This window comes from Lethenteron reissneri, chromosome 16 (assembly GCF_015708825.2).
Source record: "Lethenteron reissneri isolate LAM-NWPU_2019-01 chromosome 16, ASM1570882v1, whole genome shotgun sequence".
Classification (NCBI taxonomy): Eukaryota; Metazoa; Chordata; class Hyperoartia; order Petromyzontiformes; family Petromyzontidae; genus Lethenteron; species Lethenteron reissneri.
The window spans coordinates 4,094,034-4,110,136 of NC_083794.1; the positions used below are offsets into that span (position 1 = coordinate 4,094,034).

A 16,103-nucleotide genomic window follows, 5' to 3' on the forward strand; every position below is an offset into this window, starting at 1 on the left:
CTGCGATAACAAAACGAATCTTATCAAAACTTAATATCGTGCTCTAAAAATTATCAGCAAAAACCTAATAGGTGTGTCTCATCATCCTTTGGGGGTGAGTGTATGAACAGATTTGTATAACTTCATCTGTCCTCGTCACGCGTTTTGAGTGGTGCGTCTTACATTGCGGAGGGGATCTTCCATTGTTAATATTTATCATACAAATGACACAACTCTGTCCTAACACGTAGAGCTCGAAGAATCGTTACGAATTACACGAACCATATGAATCCCTAAGAATTGTCAGGGGTCAGCAACCTTTCAAAAAGGGAGAGCGACCTTTTTGACCAAAATATTTCGAGAGCCACATCACGCGCACAGCTACTTGTATACAACAGGTGACAAACACATTCTTACTTAAATAAACAAAATTGGTGATGGAATAAACTGCATCTATTCAGTTCCCCTCCCCTTAGTTATTAATTAACAATACAGTTTGACTGTTGTAGATGTGTCAATCACCAAGGCATTCAAGAGTGGCCCCAATTCCCTGCCATATTTAATACAAAATATTCACGTTAAATTATATAAGAAGAGGGTTTACCCTTTATGGCAATAAAACAGGTGTTAAGATTTACACTATGAGATCTCTTTTACCAGTGGCAAAATATAGTGGTAGGTTTTTACCCTTTTAAACTGGTACAAAACTGACACCTTTATACAACACATCATGTTTGCAATAACCACAACACAAGTAGTCAAACATGCAAACAAAAAGAAGCAACTCTGATACTGATAATACTATGCACTGTCCTTGAAGTTGAAGTTGATTGGTCCACACCCGAGACGGCTTTCTTTCGAGCCTCGTCCTCATTATCAAAGTTGCTTCTTTTTGTTTGCATTTTTGACTACTTGTGTTGTGGTTATTGCAAACATGATGCCTTGTATAAAGGTGTCAGTTTTGTACCAGTTTAAAAGGGTAAAAACCTACCACTATATTTTGCCACTTGTAAAAGAGATCTCATAGTGTAAATGCTTACCCCGAGCTCTCAATACTCTGATATTGCACTGTGTTTGAGTTGTACGCCTTCTGGTGTCATCTGGTCCAACACCAATGGGGACTAGGCTCTAAAGAAAGCCGTCTCGGGTGTGGACCAATCAACTTCAACTTCAAGAACAATGCATATTATTATCATTATCAGAGTTGCTTCTTTTTGTTTGCATTTTTGACTACTTGTGTTGTGGTTATTGTAAACATGATGCCTTATATAAAGGTGTCAGTTTTGTACCAGTTTAAAAGGGTAAAAACCTACCACTATATTTTGCCACTGGTAAAAGAGATCTCATAGTGTAAATGCTTACCCGAGCTCTCAATACTCTGATATTGCACTGTGTTTGAGTTGTACGCCTTCTGGTGTTATCTGGTCCAACACCAATTGGGACTAGGCTCTAAAAAAAGCCGTCTCGGGTGTGGACCAATCAACTTCAAGGACAGTGCATATTATTATAGTTATCAGAGTTGCGTCTTTTTGTTAGCATTTTTGACTACTTGTGTTGTGGTTATTGCAAACATGATGCCTTGTATAAAGGTGTCAGTTTTGTACCAGTTTAAAAGGGTAAAAACCTACCACTAGGTGTTCAGATGTTAAAATAGCAAACAGAAACCTTTTGAAAGGAATCATGTCTGCATTAACCACACGTACTTGTGGTGAACATGCAAAAAAATATGCTCTGCTAATTTATGCATTGTCTTTAAGTTAAACTATGCTCAAGATTTGTTGTTGTCTTTAAACGGTTGCCCGCAAGGGGTCAGCCGAAGAACCACGAAGGGGACGCCAAAGAGCAGCAAGGAGGCAGCCAAAAAGCCGCAAGGGGCAGCCAAAGAGCCCCAAGGGGGCAGCCAAAGAGTCACAAGGAGGCAGCCAAAGAGTCGCAAGGGGGCATCCAAAGGGTCGCAAGGGGGCAGCCAAAGAGACTCCGGAGCCGCAGGTTGCCGACCCGTGATCATCACGAACTCGTAGTCAAAGAAAACCCCTAAGAGGTCATGAGAACCATACAAATTATAGATTACCCAAATAAGCGTACCCAATGTTTGGTCATACTGCGTTGGCAGTGGTGCACAAAGAAAACCAAAAAAAACATGTTCGTCAATAACACTGAGAACAATGACGACCCAAAGAAATTACACTTAGTACCCTATTAATCGTAGAGAACCCTAATAATCATAAATCCCTGCTAATCGTGTTCAACCATACGGGTCATTGGAACCCCGACAAAGCAAACCCATAGGAATCACCTAGAACCCTGAGAATAATATAAAACCCTAAGGATTCTATACAACCCTGAGAATCATATAAAACCCTAAAAAAAATCCTATGGAAATCGACTAACGTAGAACCCCGAGGCTGAAACATGCGCCTATATCATTCAGATTATTTTTCTGCTAAAAATGTTCACGTAATAAGCCACTTCGTTGAGCTATCATTTGTGGCCAGGTCGCTTCTGAAAAATAAGCTCATAGCTCAGTGGGCCTCACCTGGTCAGATAAGGAAAAGCATAGTTTAGTTTTATTTCTATATATTTCTTAAAAGCTATTTGTTTACCTTCACTATACTTTGCACTCCTATCGTGTCTTTTTCCCCCGTAGTGTTTGTTGTCGTAACGTCCTGGCCCCGCCCGTGGGCCCCCTCACTGGACACCTGTGAGCAAAAGAGCTTTACGGCTCATCGGATTCCTTCCGCGGTAATAAATACATAATTCTAGATTTGAAGCTTTCGTGACTGCAAGGATTCATACTCTTAGGTTTTTTCGGTAAAGTCACGTAGGTAAAAATAAATAATAAAAATAATAGAAATAATAATAGAAATAAAATTATAAATCACGACATTTCGGATGCAACACAAGTCTCCGTCATCAGGTGGGACCGTCACAGCCAGATTTACTGTATCACTTAATACAGTAATTTATAATTTTATTTATATTACAATTTATATTAATTTATTATTTATTTTTACCTACGTGACTTTACCGAAAAAAACTAAGAGAATAAATAAATATTCGAAGCGCGCTGACGTCACGCCTGGTCAACCAATCGGAGGCGAGCGTGCCCCCCCCCCCCCGCCACCCCACCCCACTCTGTCTCATCTGTTGTAGAATTTCAAGAGCAGAGGCCTACCGCTGAGGGCTACGATAAGGACGATGCCGAATTCTCCGCAACCCTCTCGCGATTAAAGATCAGCAGACGTCTTCGCATACGTGCGTGCAATCCCTTAGCGATTGACGGCAAGAGTAAGCGCCAGGAGACGCGTGGGTTTGGGTAAGTGCTCTGCGAACGTGTGTGGGTGCCGATTTGTGGTTGTAACCCAACCTCGCGATGTTAAACTTTGATGACAGTGCATCCGCCGATAAAGTTTGCCTTCCTTTTCCGCTAAAATAATTCTCCATACGTTCTATCGAGACCGCTTAAGTGCTATTTGCATTGTTTGTTGTTCAAAGTAAAATTTGGTAATGTAAACTTGTGGTGTTTTAATTTGCGGGCTGCCACACGGTCACCTTTACAACGCAAGGCCTTGAAACAGTTCACTCTGGAAACTCGCTTTAGAGCTCTAATTAAGTTCAAAGTGTAACGATACGAGTTGCGGGGGATTTATAAAACTTGATTCCCAACCTCCCTCGCCCCATTCCCCGGCTCCCCAGTTGCTAAGCACAGTGGCTAGGAGATGTTAACTCCCTCGCCTGATATGCAGGAGGTCGTGGGTTCGATCACCAACCCTGACGCATGCTGCTGTATATTTGGAGTTTGTGTGTCTCTCTCTCATCATCATCACGGTGGCTAGGAGATGTTAACTACCTCGCCTGATATGCAGGAACCATGGGTTCGATCCCGACCCTGACGCCTGATATTTTTAGTTTGCGCGTTATCCACGTGGTCGCCTTGGTTTTTCTCCAGTTCCTTTGGTTTTTTTCCCCTCCACATTTAGAAACCTGTGTTTTAAAGTATTTGGCTGCTATAAATTTCCGCAGTAAGCCGCTTAGTTGAGCTGTCATTCGTGGCCAGGTCGCTGGAAAACAACGAATAGTTCAGTGGCCTTTGCCTGGTAAAATAAAAATAGTCAAGTTTAGTTTATTTATCTCTTGACTTAAAGTTGTCGTGACCGCAGGAATTCATATTATTTGGGTCTTTTGATAAAGTCACGTAGATAGATTCAAATTTATGAAAATAAAATAAACAAAAAACGACATTATGATCACGACAAGCGATCGTCATCAGGATCGCTTGTGTTGTGATTCGAAACGTCGTAGTTTTTTGTTTATTTTTATTAATTTGAACCCATCTACGTGACTTTACCGAAAGACCCAAAGAATATAGTTTATTTATGTTTAGTGATTTACTTACCTTTTGCACCCATATCGTGTTTTATATTGTTGCAACTTTCTGACCCGCCCCTGCTGGACATCTGTGATAAAGCGTTTCATAGCCCATCGGATTTCTCCAGGATAAAGATTCTGATGTAGGTTGGCATTGAGTAAGGGACTCCCCAGGTCTGCCCCTTGTTTAGTTAACACTGAACGCACGCGAACGATAGATTGTGGGTTATTTCCCACTTTTTAAAGTCATCAGCTTTCAACAAGTGTCATCACAAGCTAACATCACCACCTGTAGATGACAATCTCCGTCAACTAGGGGGGGAAAAACATGAAGGCTGAGAACATTAAGCAAAGTTAAATTGTGCAAGTTTGCTTTTGTATTGTTGCTAACACCAAACGTTTGGCTCTGTTTGCCCTGTTGGCCATGCCATTGCAACACTGGCGGAAAAAAATATCTGAATGTGAGTTCACAGCATGCACTTTTGTTTCAAAATAGCTTTTGAATTTTTTAGAAGAGTAGGTCAAAAACGTGTGGAAGAGTAGGCCAAATACCTTCTACAGGGTCTCCCCTATTCATAATAATGTTTTTTTTGGATTAGATCGCGTAAATATAAATGTGTCATTAACCCACCACCACCCGACACAGCCAATTAGTAAGATTTGTCACGTAAACAAAATGTGCCAATTAGTTACTACTTCAGCACACCGATTATGTATTGGAGAGTAAACCAACAACATTCACAATTCAAGAGTACGACGTTTCGCTGGTGTTTACAACCAGTTTCATCGGGCGATTTGCCAGCCTGTATGTTCAACTGAGGGCCTCCCCTATCGCTTCCTGGGGCGCTCTTGACCTCCCTCTCGTGGATGTTCTGACAGCAGTGACGTGGGGCAAGCAACGACACGAGCTGCATCTTTAACATGTCTCTGCAATGCCTCTGTTTTTTATTCATTGGCTGAGCAGGTTCATTTGTTCGCCAAGATCCCTGCTAGGTTCTGATGGGGCACTTTGGTTTTGGGATTACGACAAGAGAGGAGGACTGGGCTCAGGGCCTCGTGCTGTGCATGACTTCAGCGGATCAGTAAAATAATGGTATTCTGTTGCAAAACAAAAGGAAATATAACACTGCCAATATTTACAAGGGCTGGTGTCACAATTGTAACATCACAACGAAGTTATATGCAGAAAATCAGCATCGATTAACTTTGCCTTGACATAATCCGAAGATTGGTTGCAATGTGTGATATGGGAGAAAGCTACAACGCCCCTTATAAGAAGTATCACCAACCAACCAGCATTACATCACAAGTTGGTGATCCCATAACATTTGGAAAAATTGTGGAGATAAGATGTAATGCCGTATTGTGCCACAAGATGTCGTGAGAGACTTATACACGATACAATGATGTAATATATTGCCCTAACTACTGTATTACAGTAGTTGTCAGCAAAGTCTTAAATGTAACATGTCATGCAAAATAACATACAACACATGTATGTGTGTACATGTATGCGCACACTATAGCATGTATACACTATAACCAACAGCACATGTCTTTATACACTAACTTACAACGCATGTAAATGTGTGCATATGTGCAATCGGGATAAACACTTTTTGGAAGTAAGCTTTTGAGTTCAAACCATGGATAAGGGTCGACTCGGCCAATTAGCCTGCCAAGATCGATACAATTAATGCCACTTTGTGGCGTTTCCACAGCTGGGATGGGGCTGCCTTGTTTGGGCATGGGCCATTAAATCAATTAGACACATAATGGCAGTACTTAAAGTACAGTACATCCCGTTGTTTGTTAAAAAAACGGAGCCATACTCACAATTGCCATAAACTTAAAAGGAAAATTAGCTTTTGGTATATCCCAACCTGTCAAAGCCTCCAATGCCTTTTTTTGCTACCCATTGTTCAGACCTTTTCTACTGTAGTGTTTCAAATTAGTTTGTCGTTTGCCCTCAAAGCTTTTAAATTACTTCACTTCACTTACAAAACCTATATTCTGAAATGTTAACTTTATAACTATTCAATTCCGTATCAGCTATGACCTGCCAAATGTCAAAACAATGCATATTATGTAAATGTGTTCCCAAGGCCTCGGGCACATCGTTCATGTTTAATATTTTCCCTTTGCAATTCATCTGTCAGTAATGGGATATTTATATTTTATGTGCACATACCCCTGTAAAACAGGTGGTGACAAGTGTGCAGTGTTTATTGAGCATTTCAGATTTGAGTGCCAGTCAGGGGATGCAATGTATCCGAGAGGCTGTCAACCGCGTAGATGAAGTGATGATATCAGCTCGTGTGTGGGTGCTGGGTGGACTATTGCGTCATAAGATCACGACAGATGGTGACGACTTAGATATATTTTCACCCAGTTTTGAATTGATCATCACTGATGATGATGAATACAAAGATATGAATGCTGTGCAGTGTGTGTTATTAATGTACAAACAGGGAGTTACGTGGGTTTTGTCTGGTAGGATGGGGATGGTTTAGTTTTATTTGTATGTGTGTGGGTGATTTGTTTACGTTTCTTGTTCTTTGCACTCCTGTTGTGTTGTTGTATTGTTGTTGTAACGTTCTTACCCCGTGCCCCTACTGGACATCTGTAAAAAATAAAATATTTATCGCTCATCGGGTTTCTCAAGTTTAAATAAATATTCTGATTCTAGTTGCCCACTTGTGACTGAACACCAGCCTGACACGTTGCATGAAAGTGCAGTAGTTTGTAAAGATGGATAACTGATAGGTTACTCTGGAAAACTAACTTTCTCCTGTGTCAACATTCATAGCCTTGAAAGCATGTTTATTTATAATATGTATAAACTGTTATTTGACATAAAAGTGGTTCAGGACGTAAGTCTTCATTGTTATTATACAGTATTAGGGATATACCATTGCATTGATTACTGTTCATTGTTATGCATACATTAAATCTTGTGTGTAAGAATCAAATGGGTTTTTTTTTCATTCCTATTTTGTAATGAATGGGTTCGTGTCACCTGCAGCAACATTATTTAAAATCATCAGCCTGACACGTGGTGGAGTTGAAATGTTCTACCGTTTGTATGCTCGCGCGGTGTAATGGTTCGCATACTGGACTTGCAATCCTCAGTTCACTGGTTCGATCTCCTGGTGGGCCATTAAAACACCTTCCAATATCTGTCCACCTCTGTCAATAACCCAGTAGTATAAATGTATACACCACAGTCAATCGAGAGGTCATGTATGTATGTGTATGTACAATGGCGGAGCCAGGATTTTCAGGGGGGGGTCAACCCCTCCTCCAGCAATGAAAAATTATAGGAGTTGTTAGTAAGTAAGGACTTGTCCCTTGCTTTTTATTCGACGCGTGTGCGGCGATGGCACAGCCATCGATCGAGGGTCAAATTCGAACCGTGTGTGATCGGCATCGCGCTCGCTGAAGGTATGCCTTCAGGGAAGTCGTGTACTCTGGTTCTTTCGGTAAAGTCACGTAAAAAGAGAAAATAATAAATTAAATAATAGCATACGACGTTTCGATTGCAACACAAGCAATCATCTGCGCACAATTCTGAGTCACTTATAACTGCTTTGCCATTACTTATTGCCAATTATGGACTCGGACTATTTTCCTATCATCTCATAGAGTCCCTGGCACGTAATAATATGCTACACAGTGGCAGTGGGGGTCGCAAAATGCCGATTTATCTATATATATAAAAGGGAAATTTGTGAATATGTGTGTCTGTTCGAAATGTTTAGCATACTTCCCGACATGCAACAAACTTGAAATTTTGCATGTGGGTAGTTTCCAGACTGTACACCATGCAAAAATTATAATAATAGATTTTTGTATATTTTTTTGGAGAGGGGGGGTGGGCAATAATTGATATATTTTGCACGGGAAGTGAGCTGTGACGTCACATCTGTGATGTCACCCGCATGCGGAAGCGTTACGCAGTGTGCCTGCTGATGTCACGCATCTCCCAACCCTCCGCGAGTAAAGTGCCATACGAATGTGTTGCAGGTCTAAGGCGTTCTTCGCGCAGCATTTGTTTATTATTTGAGTCGTTTACTGCCGTACGCACCCTGAAAGTTGCGTGTGTCTGCAGAAAGCGCGTGTATGTTTACCTATGGACGCGCGCGTGTGTGTTGGGGGAGCGGTAGTGTAGTGGTTAGCACGCTGCGCTATGAACCTGGCGACCCGAGTTCGATTCCCACTCACGGCCACCACCGGTGACGATTATTTGAACCGGTCCTGGGCCTCCCCTCGGTCGACTCAGCCTCAAACGAGTAACTGGTGTGGTGTGTGAACATCGCCACTTGGGGGAGACAAAGGCGGCCGGGCGTCGTGAATCCAAGTCCCGGGCGAAGCCGGGTAGTAAAGCTAGTTACTAATAAGCCAATTTCAAGGATGAAATTAATCAAAATGCATAAAAATCACTAAGAATGCAGAGATTTAGCACTGGAGCATTGCATCGGGAGGCAGGCTGACTGGGCGACGTACCGTATGTTTGTTTTCCCACAACCGGCGCCTCAGTCGATGTCATGCCGTATGTGCGGGTCCGACCACTGTAAATAACAACACGGGTGGCATTTGGTGACCTGCCGTAAGTGCGAATTGACGTATTGACGTAAGCCAAACCGACTAGGATTATGTAAGTCGAACATTGTTAAGTCCAGGACCGCCTGTATATATTTTTGCTTGGTTTTGTCAGGAAATTGCAGGCATAAATGGCGTCGGAAGATTTCGAATCCCAGGAGAATGAGCTGCTGGCGCTGAGTAGTATATACGGGGAGGATGTATTTCTTCGGGCTGAGACTGCTTTGGGAGGAGAGCTGCGGATCTTCTTGGATCTACCTGCAGGCTTCACTGTGCGAGGCGTACACATCAAGACAGGTGATCTTGATTCATTACACGTCTTTGCTTATCAACATCTAGCAGTTCATCAGCATTTGTTCAAGGCAGCCTGACCGCCGATGAGACACTGAATGTGCCGTGGTGGTGAGATGTTAACTACCTCACCTGGTATACAGAAGGTCGTGGGTTCTATCCTGACCCTGACGTCTGTATACTTGGAGTTTGTATCTTCTCCCCATGGTCGTGTGGATTTTTCTCCGGGTCCTCCGGTTTTCCCCTGCACATTTAAAAACATGCGTTTCGAATATTTGGCTGATATAAATTTCCATGTGAAATAAGCCATCTAGTTGAGCTATCATTTGTGGCGAGGTTGCTTCCAAAAAAGAGCTACATAGCTCAGTGGGGCCTTACCTGGTAAAAATGTATAGTTTAGTTTACAATGCTAAACCCAGGTCAGAGTTTGCATTGTTGAAATAATGCTGCTGAAATGATACATTTCCAGAAGGCTGTGTGGCTGATAAGATGTGTGACAAGTACTTGCATTGACTGATATGTGACAGAGACATATTGCCTGTTTATTTATTTTGTTGACAAATGAAATTTTGACTTTGAATTATACGGTCAGGTGCCAACCCTCAGAGTGCTTGACCCATAATCTGAACATTGGAAGTCGAAATCTGAGTTGTAGGTCGACTCGTACCATCACTCCTCCAGAGCCTGTAAAATAAGTTCTGATTTGTGGTTGCTATGGGAATGTAAGAATTTCCACTGCTGGGTCACAGCCGTAAGTGAAAATGTCCATTGCGTCACTTACGTCCTCATTTGAGCAGGACGACAATTTGACTTGCCTTGATACAGCTCCCATTAAGGATAGGCAACTCATAATTGATTATATCATACAATTTACATATGTTAACATACAAATGCGACTACAATTGTACAAAAAGTGAGGGGGGGGGGCATATGCACCTTTTTGGACCTAGGATTATCTTTTGTTCACACGTAGGTCCTACTTTCAGCACTGAGCATGTGAACATTTTTGCAGAAAATAATTGCTATGAACTTTAGGACACTGAATGACTTGATAGAGCACAACATATTATGACAGGTAAATTGTTCTGTTCTTTCAGAGGTGGATGGATGGCTAGGTGTGATGATAATAACTATGTCACAGCATTGAGCCAGAAATCCTGAGATACAGGTTTTTAACCCAATGGGGTCACCCAAGCTTGCAAATAAGTATAACCCGTAAAAACAAAGTTTTTCACTATAAATCCTTTATATGCGTGGCAGCGAACTTAATATAAAGGATTTAAAAATATATTCGCCTGTGGAGGACGCGGGGATCGATCCCGCGACCTTTGGCATGGGAAGCGATGGCGCTACCAACTGCGCTACTCCGCCACGGCCTGTGGAGGGGTTACGCTCTGGGCTCTTATACTGTGACGTTCAGCCAAAGCGATGAATGAGTTTTATTTGAATATATGTAAAATAAATTTTTTTTGCCTAAAAAGTGTAACATTTTGGGAATTTTCACAAACATTAATTGTCTGGCACAACGAGTCTGTGTGGAAAATGTCAGCTCGATTGGATCACGGGAAGTGGGTTAAAAAACGACCGAAAGATTTGCACGGTCGTAAGCAAGCAAGCAAGCACGCAAGCAAGCAAGCATGCGAACTTAATATAAAGGATTTAAAAAGACCATATTTGGTGGGCAAATGGACTTCATAGCCCGCTTGCCAATGACTCCACAGTTTGTTTATTCCTCTTAGAAGTTTGGAGGGTACAGTGGATGACAGTTCCTCTTTTGGACAATCACTTTTGATTCACCTCAAAGTAGTCCTTATTCCGATTTAAAGCTTTCGTGACTGCAGGGATTCATATTCTTGTTTTTTTCGGTAAAGTCACGTAGAAGGGAAATAATAAAAAATAAAACAATACAAATTATCACGACGTTTCGATTGCAACACAAGCAATCATCATCAGGTGTGAAAACTACAGCAAGGAAATTCCACTTCAGCTAAAAAAAATCTTGCTGTAGTTTTCACACCTGATGATGATTGTTTGTGTTGCAATCGAAACGTCGTGAGAATTTTTATTGTTAAATTTTTATTATTTTATTATTTCCCTTCTACGTGACTTTACCGAAAGTACCAAGAATATAGTCCTTATTCATTTAACCCTGAAGGAATGATACATTGAGTCATCCTGTGAAAACCTTCAGCCTGTGAGTTGTGCACTTTACACCGGGAGGAAACAATGCATGGTAGTGATAGAGATAGTATTACATTGTGTAATATTTTGGAGAAACAAATCAAATACTACACGCATACCCATTTCATCTCATCCACACTTTGTTCAACCAACAGTCTGCATGTCAACACAGTTCTATTTCTGCTCATTCCCTTGAATTTCTCAACATTGTGTATTGTAATTCCCTCCCAATCATCTCTTTCGCAAGTTCTGATAACCTTGCGCAACCCAATAAATGTTTTAACTCTTCTCTATGACAGCTTGAACAGTGTTGGTTTTCTCAGTGCTTGAAAATGTGTGGCCTGCACTCGGGGACCATGATAACAATTTTACGAGGGATTTTGTTTTGTTTTTTTAAATAGTATGAATGCTCACCATAATAAATGTTAAAAAGTGATTTGGAGACCAGTAACTGTTAATGATTTCATCGTCGTTATAACACGTGGTTTCATTCCTGAGGTAATTTTGGCATCTTGCACAATTTTGCTGATTGGCATTTGTGTTTTTTTGATTCGTCACTCAAAATGATGTTTATCACGTGCTTTAGTGACCATTTGTATTTGCTGAGCAAAAAAAGCACGTTAATTTATACTGTAATATATTTGTAAATTTAGTATATGGGTTATGCATATGTAATATAATATCAGTACATTTATTTTGGCTGGTTGTGAGTCCAAGTATCAGCGAAAGTTGATGGAGGGCATCATTCTGCCTGGCTAAATACAATAATTACCACTTTGTAGGAAGCCTAAAGTCGTACTTGGAAGTCTGGGCACTGTATTTGGAATATATAATTTCCACTGCAAACTCAAAGCCATTTATCGAGATTGCATAATAGTCCCTTGTCCCAGATTCATACTTTTTATTGACTATTAGTCTCCTAATTGGTTATTTCATTTAAAATGTGTCCACATTTTTGGTTCTTAAAAGTTTTGTATCTTTCAAGTGTAACAACCCATATCTCCATGAAGTGTTTATAGGGTTGTGCACACAGTCAGGTATATTTTGCCTGCTCTGCATTGGACTCTACAAATGGAACATGTATTATTTTATGTTTTATTTCATGTTTTATGATTATTACTGCAGTTATTGTATTCATTGTTAAGATTGGAAAAAAAAAGTATATACCTTTTTACTGCATCGACTGAGATGAAAGGAAGACATTGACAATTTGGACACAAGAGTGTTAAATCACATATTGGTTTGAATAACATCTGAAATATACCGGAGAGGTTTTCCTAATACACTTGATAACCACCATTTTACGACAACAGTTATCCATTTTTCTTTGGAAGGATTATTTTGCTTTCAGAGTATAATATTTAAACATCCTCATAATTGTTTGGACATATGTATGTTGAGCTTCTTTCGCACCGTACTGTAGCCAACCATGCTAATCGGAGGTGCGGAGGAAGGACAACAAACTAAATACAAAAAGCAGTTAAAAAGAAATTAGTTTTAAATCTAGCTTATAGGTTATTGTACAAATAGCTATGACAGCGAATGTAATAGAAGTTACCACTATACGATGTTAAGGCTAGTGTTTATTGTGAACAAAGTTGATGGGCACATGCCCTAATGGAATGCAATGTACACGTGTGGCTGTCCATGATGAAACCACAATGACGGCGTTGTGCAGGCAGCGGAGGTACTGGGCCGGGTGAATGCGTTGTGGTGCAGCATCTTCCTCCACTGGTGATGAATTTTGAGCTGCCTTCCGACTACCCTTCAACATCTCCCCCACAGTTCACAATATCCTGCAAATGGCTGTCGCGTGAGCAGGTCAGATGTTCGAGGATTTACACGTATATCGTTTAGCCTTCCCATTTGAAATTTAGTTATTCAGTTGGTGAGACCGTGAGGAATGCTGATGATTTGGGGAAGCCATTATCCAGCAGTGGATAGAGCATGGCTGCTGTTGATGATGATTGCTGTCATGGGAGGGAGTAGTTGTGTAATGCTCAATACGCTGTGCTGTCGACCTCAGTTTGATTCCTGGCCAAAGCTAACATAGGTGCAAATGTGTCTGAACTGGTCCTGTGCATCTCATCTGCAATCCACAAAGACTAGAGGGGTGAAGTATGGTTAAACAACCTACATGAATAATATGGCATGGAGATGCCTTCATCCATACACTGGATTGACAAAGGGATGAAATTTCGATTTAAAGCTTTCGTGACTGCAGGGATTCATCTTCTTGGTTCTTTCGGTAAAGTCACGTAGAAGGGAAGTAATAAAATAATAAAAATAAAACATAATAAAATAATTCTCACGACGTTTCGACCACAACGCAAGCAGCCGTCCTCAGGTGAAAACCAGGTCTGTTGAGGCGACAGCGTCTGAATGAAACAGCACACGTGCTTGGAGCATATATATAAGCTGGGTTGGAAGGGGGGGAAAGGGCACCTTGACAAAAGAATTTGCATATCAAGAGTAATTTAGCATATTTATGGGAAATGCAGGTATGTGATTAGTACTACTTATGCCATTGCATTATGTGTAATGGTCAATCCCCTCCCTTTGATGCTGCTAAAATTGCATAATGCACGGGCATAAGTAGTACTAATCACATACCTGCATTTCCCATAAATATGCTAAATTTCTCTTGATATGCAAATTATTTTGTCAAGGTGCCCTTTCCCCCCCTTCCAACCCAGCTTATATATATGCTCCAAGCACGTGTGCTGTTTCATTCAGACGCTGTCACCTCGACAGACCTGGTTTTCACCTGAGGACGGCTGCTTGCGTTGGGGCCGAAACGTCGTGATAATTATTTTATTATGTTTTATTTTTATTATTTTATTACTTCCCTTCTACGTGACTTTACCGAAAGAACCAAGAAAAGGGATGAAAGTTATTTTAATTAGTCTAATTATTATTGGTGTCATCTAATTTTCATGACAACATTTCAATGCGTGACTATTGCAGAGAGCAGAGGATCAACTTGTGTCAGATTGAACAATGACAATAAATAAATACTTCTGAAGTCAATTTATTAAGCATTTTATTCTACACACATCTTGTTATATGCCATGCAAAGATCATTGTAAATAACTGGATAATGCCAAGTTAGGTGATGATATCCTATACGTGAGTACCTAGTTCAATCTCAGCAGTGTGAGCCCTGCGCTCTGGCATGGTATTAGCCCCCCTGGGCAACCCGGCCACATCCAAGATTTTCAAGTTTGAATGTCTTATGTCAGCAGTAACTATGGCAATGCAAATGTCATCACAGCTTTTGTTTGTTTGGTTCGTTTGTAAAATATAATAAAACATTTGGTAGTCAAGATTTCCTTATTATAACAAACACTGATATTGCAAATAAATTCAATTGTGGGAAATGTTGATTCATGTTGTTGTGGATGTGGTGAGCACACATAAATATTTTGTTGTGTATCTAGAGGGGACAGTGAAAATATATCGGTCAAAATGCTCAATGCCTTGGTTTTTTGGTGGTGCTCATCTCCATTGCGATCCCTGGGCCTCTGATTAAACTCTCAAAACCACTATTCACTTCTCACAGAGTTATTGTCATTTAATCAACCTCACACAGATGGTGGACTGAGTCCCTGACAAACATTTTAACTTTTTACTTGTAAAAACAAACAAAAAAGTCAAATGGTCCTTATTTAGTCGTATTTCTAGACCCTACTTCAATGTAATGTGCTTATTAGAATAACTCGCATGAAAATTTGTGATAGATCATGGGTTTGCAGTACTTTTTCATATTTTTGGTAATAAGAATACAATGGCATTCATTCTTTCATGTGTTTGTGATCATCCTTAATTTCAACCAGTTGATGTTCCATTACAGTATATTTATTTTAGAAGAGTAGTAAATATAACTGTAATTATATGTTTCACTTCGTAATATATATTTAACATTTCCATTTCATTTGCTGCTCTTTCTATGAATTAAGTAGTTATCGCCACATGTTTGCTTGTTTCCTTGTACAGTTATCATGGCTTTGCCACACAATGGATGAGCTATGGCAGGAAAGCAGAGGCATGGAAATCTTGTATACTTGGTCGCAGTTCTTGAAGGAAGACACATTGGATTTTCTCAGAATTGCTCCACCCCTGGAAGTCAAGTCCATCGCCGGTGGAACGACACGCAAGCGTGATCATGGCAAGACGGTCAGGGCAGAAGCGGAGCCCGAGGACATCGTCAAAACCGCAGCAGTCGACGGTGGGCGAGCGGGTCTATCGCAGTCTCCAGCAGCGCACGGTGAGGCGAAGCAGCACAAACGGGTTCCCGGCGACGTGAGACCACTGGACCCACGGTCCATCCAGACCTGCGAGTCCTGGTCCTCACTGTACGGTGAGCTGCTGGACTACGACCAGGCGCAGAGGCAGAAAGTGTTCTCCGCCCGCGTGTTCAACTGTCACATCTGCCTGTGCGAAAAGCTGGGCTCGTCATGCGTGAACCTGAGCGGCTGCGAGCACGTGTACTGCCGCGACTGCCTGAGTGCCTACTTCCAGCTGCAGATACAGGAGGGCAATGTGCACAGCCTCACCTGCCCAGAGCCCAAGTGCCAGACAGCTGCTACCCCATCTCAGGCAAGTAATGGGATGGAAGTTCATTTAAATGTGGTATTTGCCCCTTTAAAATTGCTTGCTCAAGCCTCGATTAGAGGGAGCTC

General features: G+C 41.2%; 1 protein-coding gene across 3 annotated transcripts in view; it reads left to right on the forward strand.

The window, feature by feature from the left end:
• Positions 1-3,118: 3,118 nt before the first annotated feature.
• RNF14 (ring finger protein 14) overlaps positions 3,119-16,103 on the forward strand; it is a 28,762-nt gene continuing 15,777 nt past the window's right edge. Inside the window, exons 1-4 of one of the 3 annotated variants that reach the window (XM_061552208.1) lie at positions 3,119-3,295; positions 9,065-9,246; positions 13,100-13,242; positions 15,418-16,020. In XM_061552208.1, the coding sequence (XP_061408192.1) occupies positions 9,081-9,246; positions 13,100-13,242; positions 15,418-16,020 (912 nt within the window). In that variant the 5' untranslated portion in view covers positions 3,119-3,295; positions 9,065-9,080. The remainder of the gene's footprint in view (positions 3,296-9,064; positions 9,247-13,099; positions 13,243-15,417; positions 16,021-16,103) is intronic. The other 2 variants (XM_061552209.1, XM_061552210.1) reach the window with 2 other exon arrangements.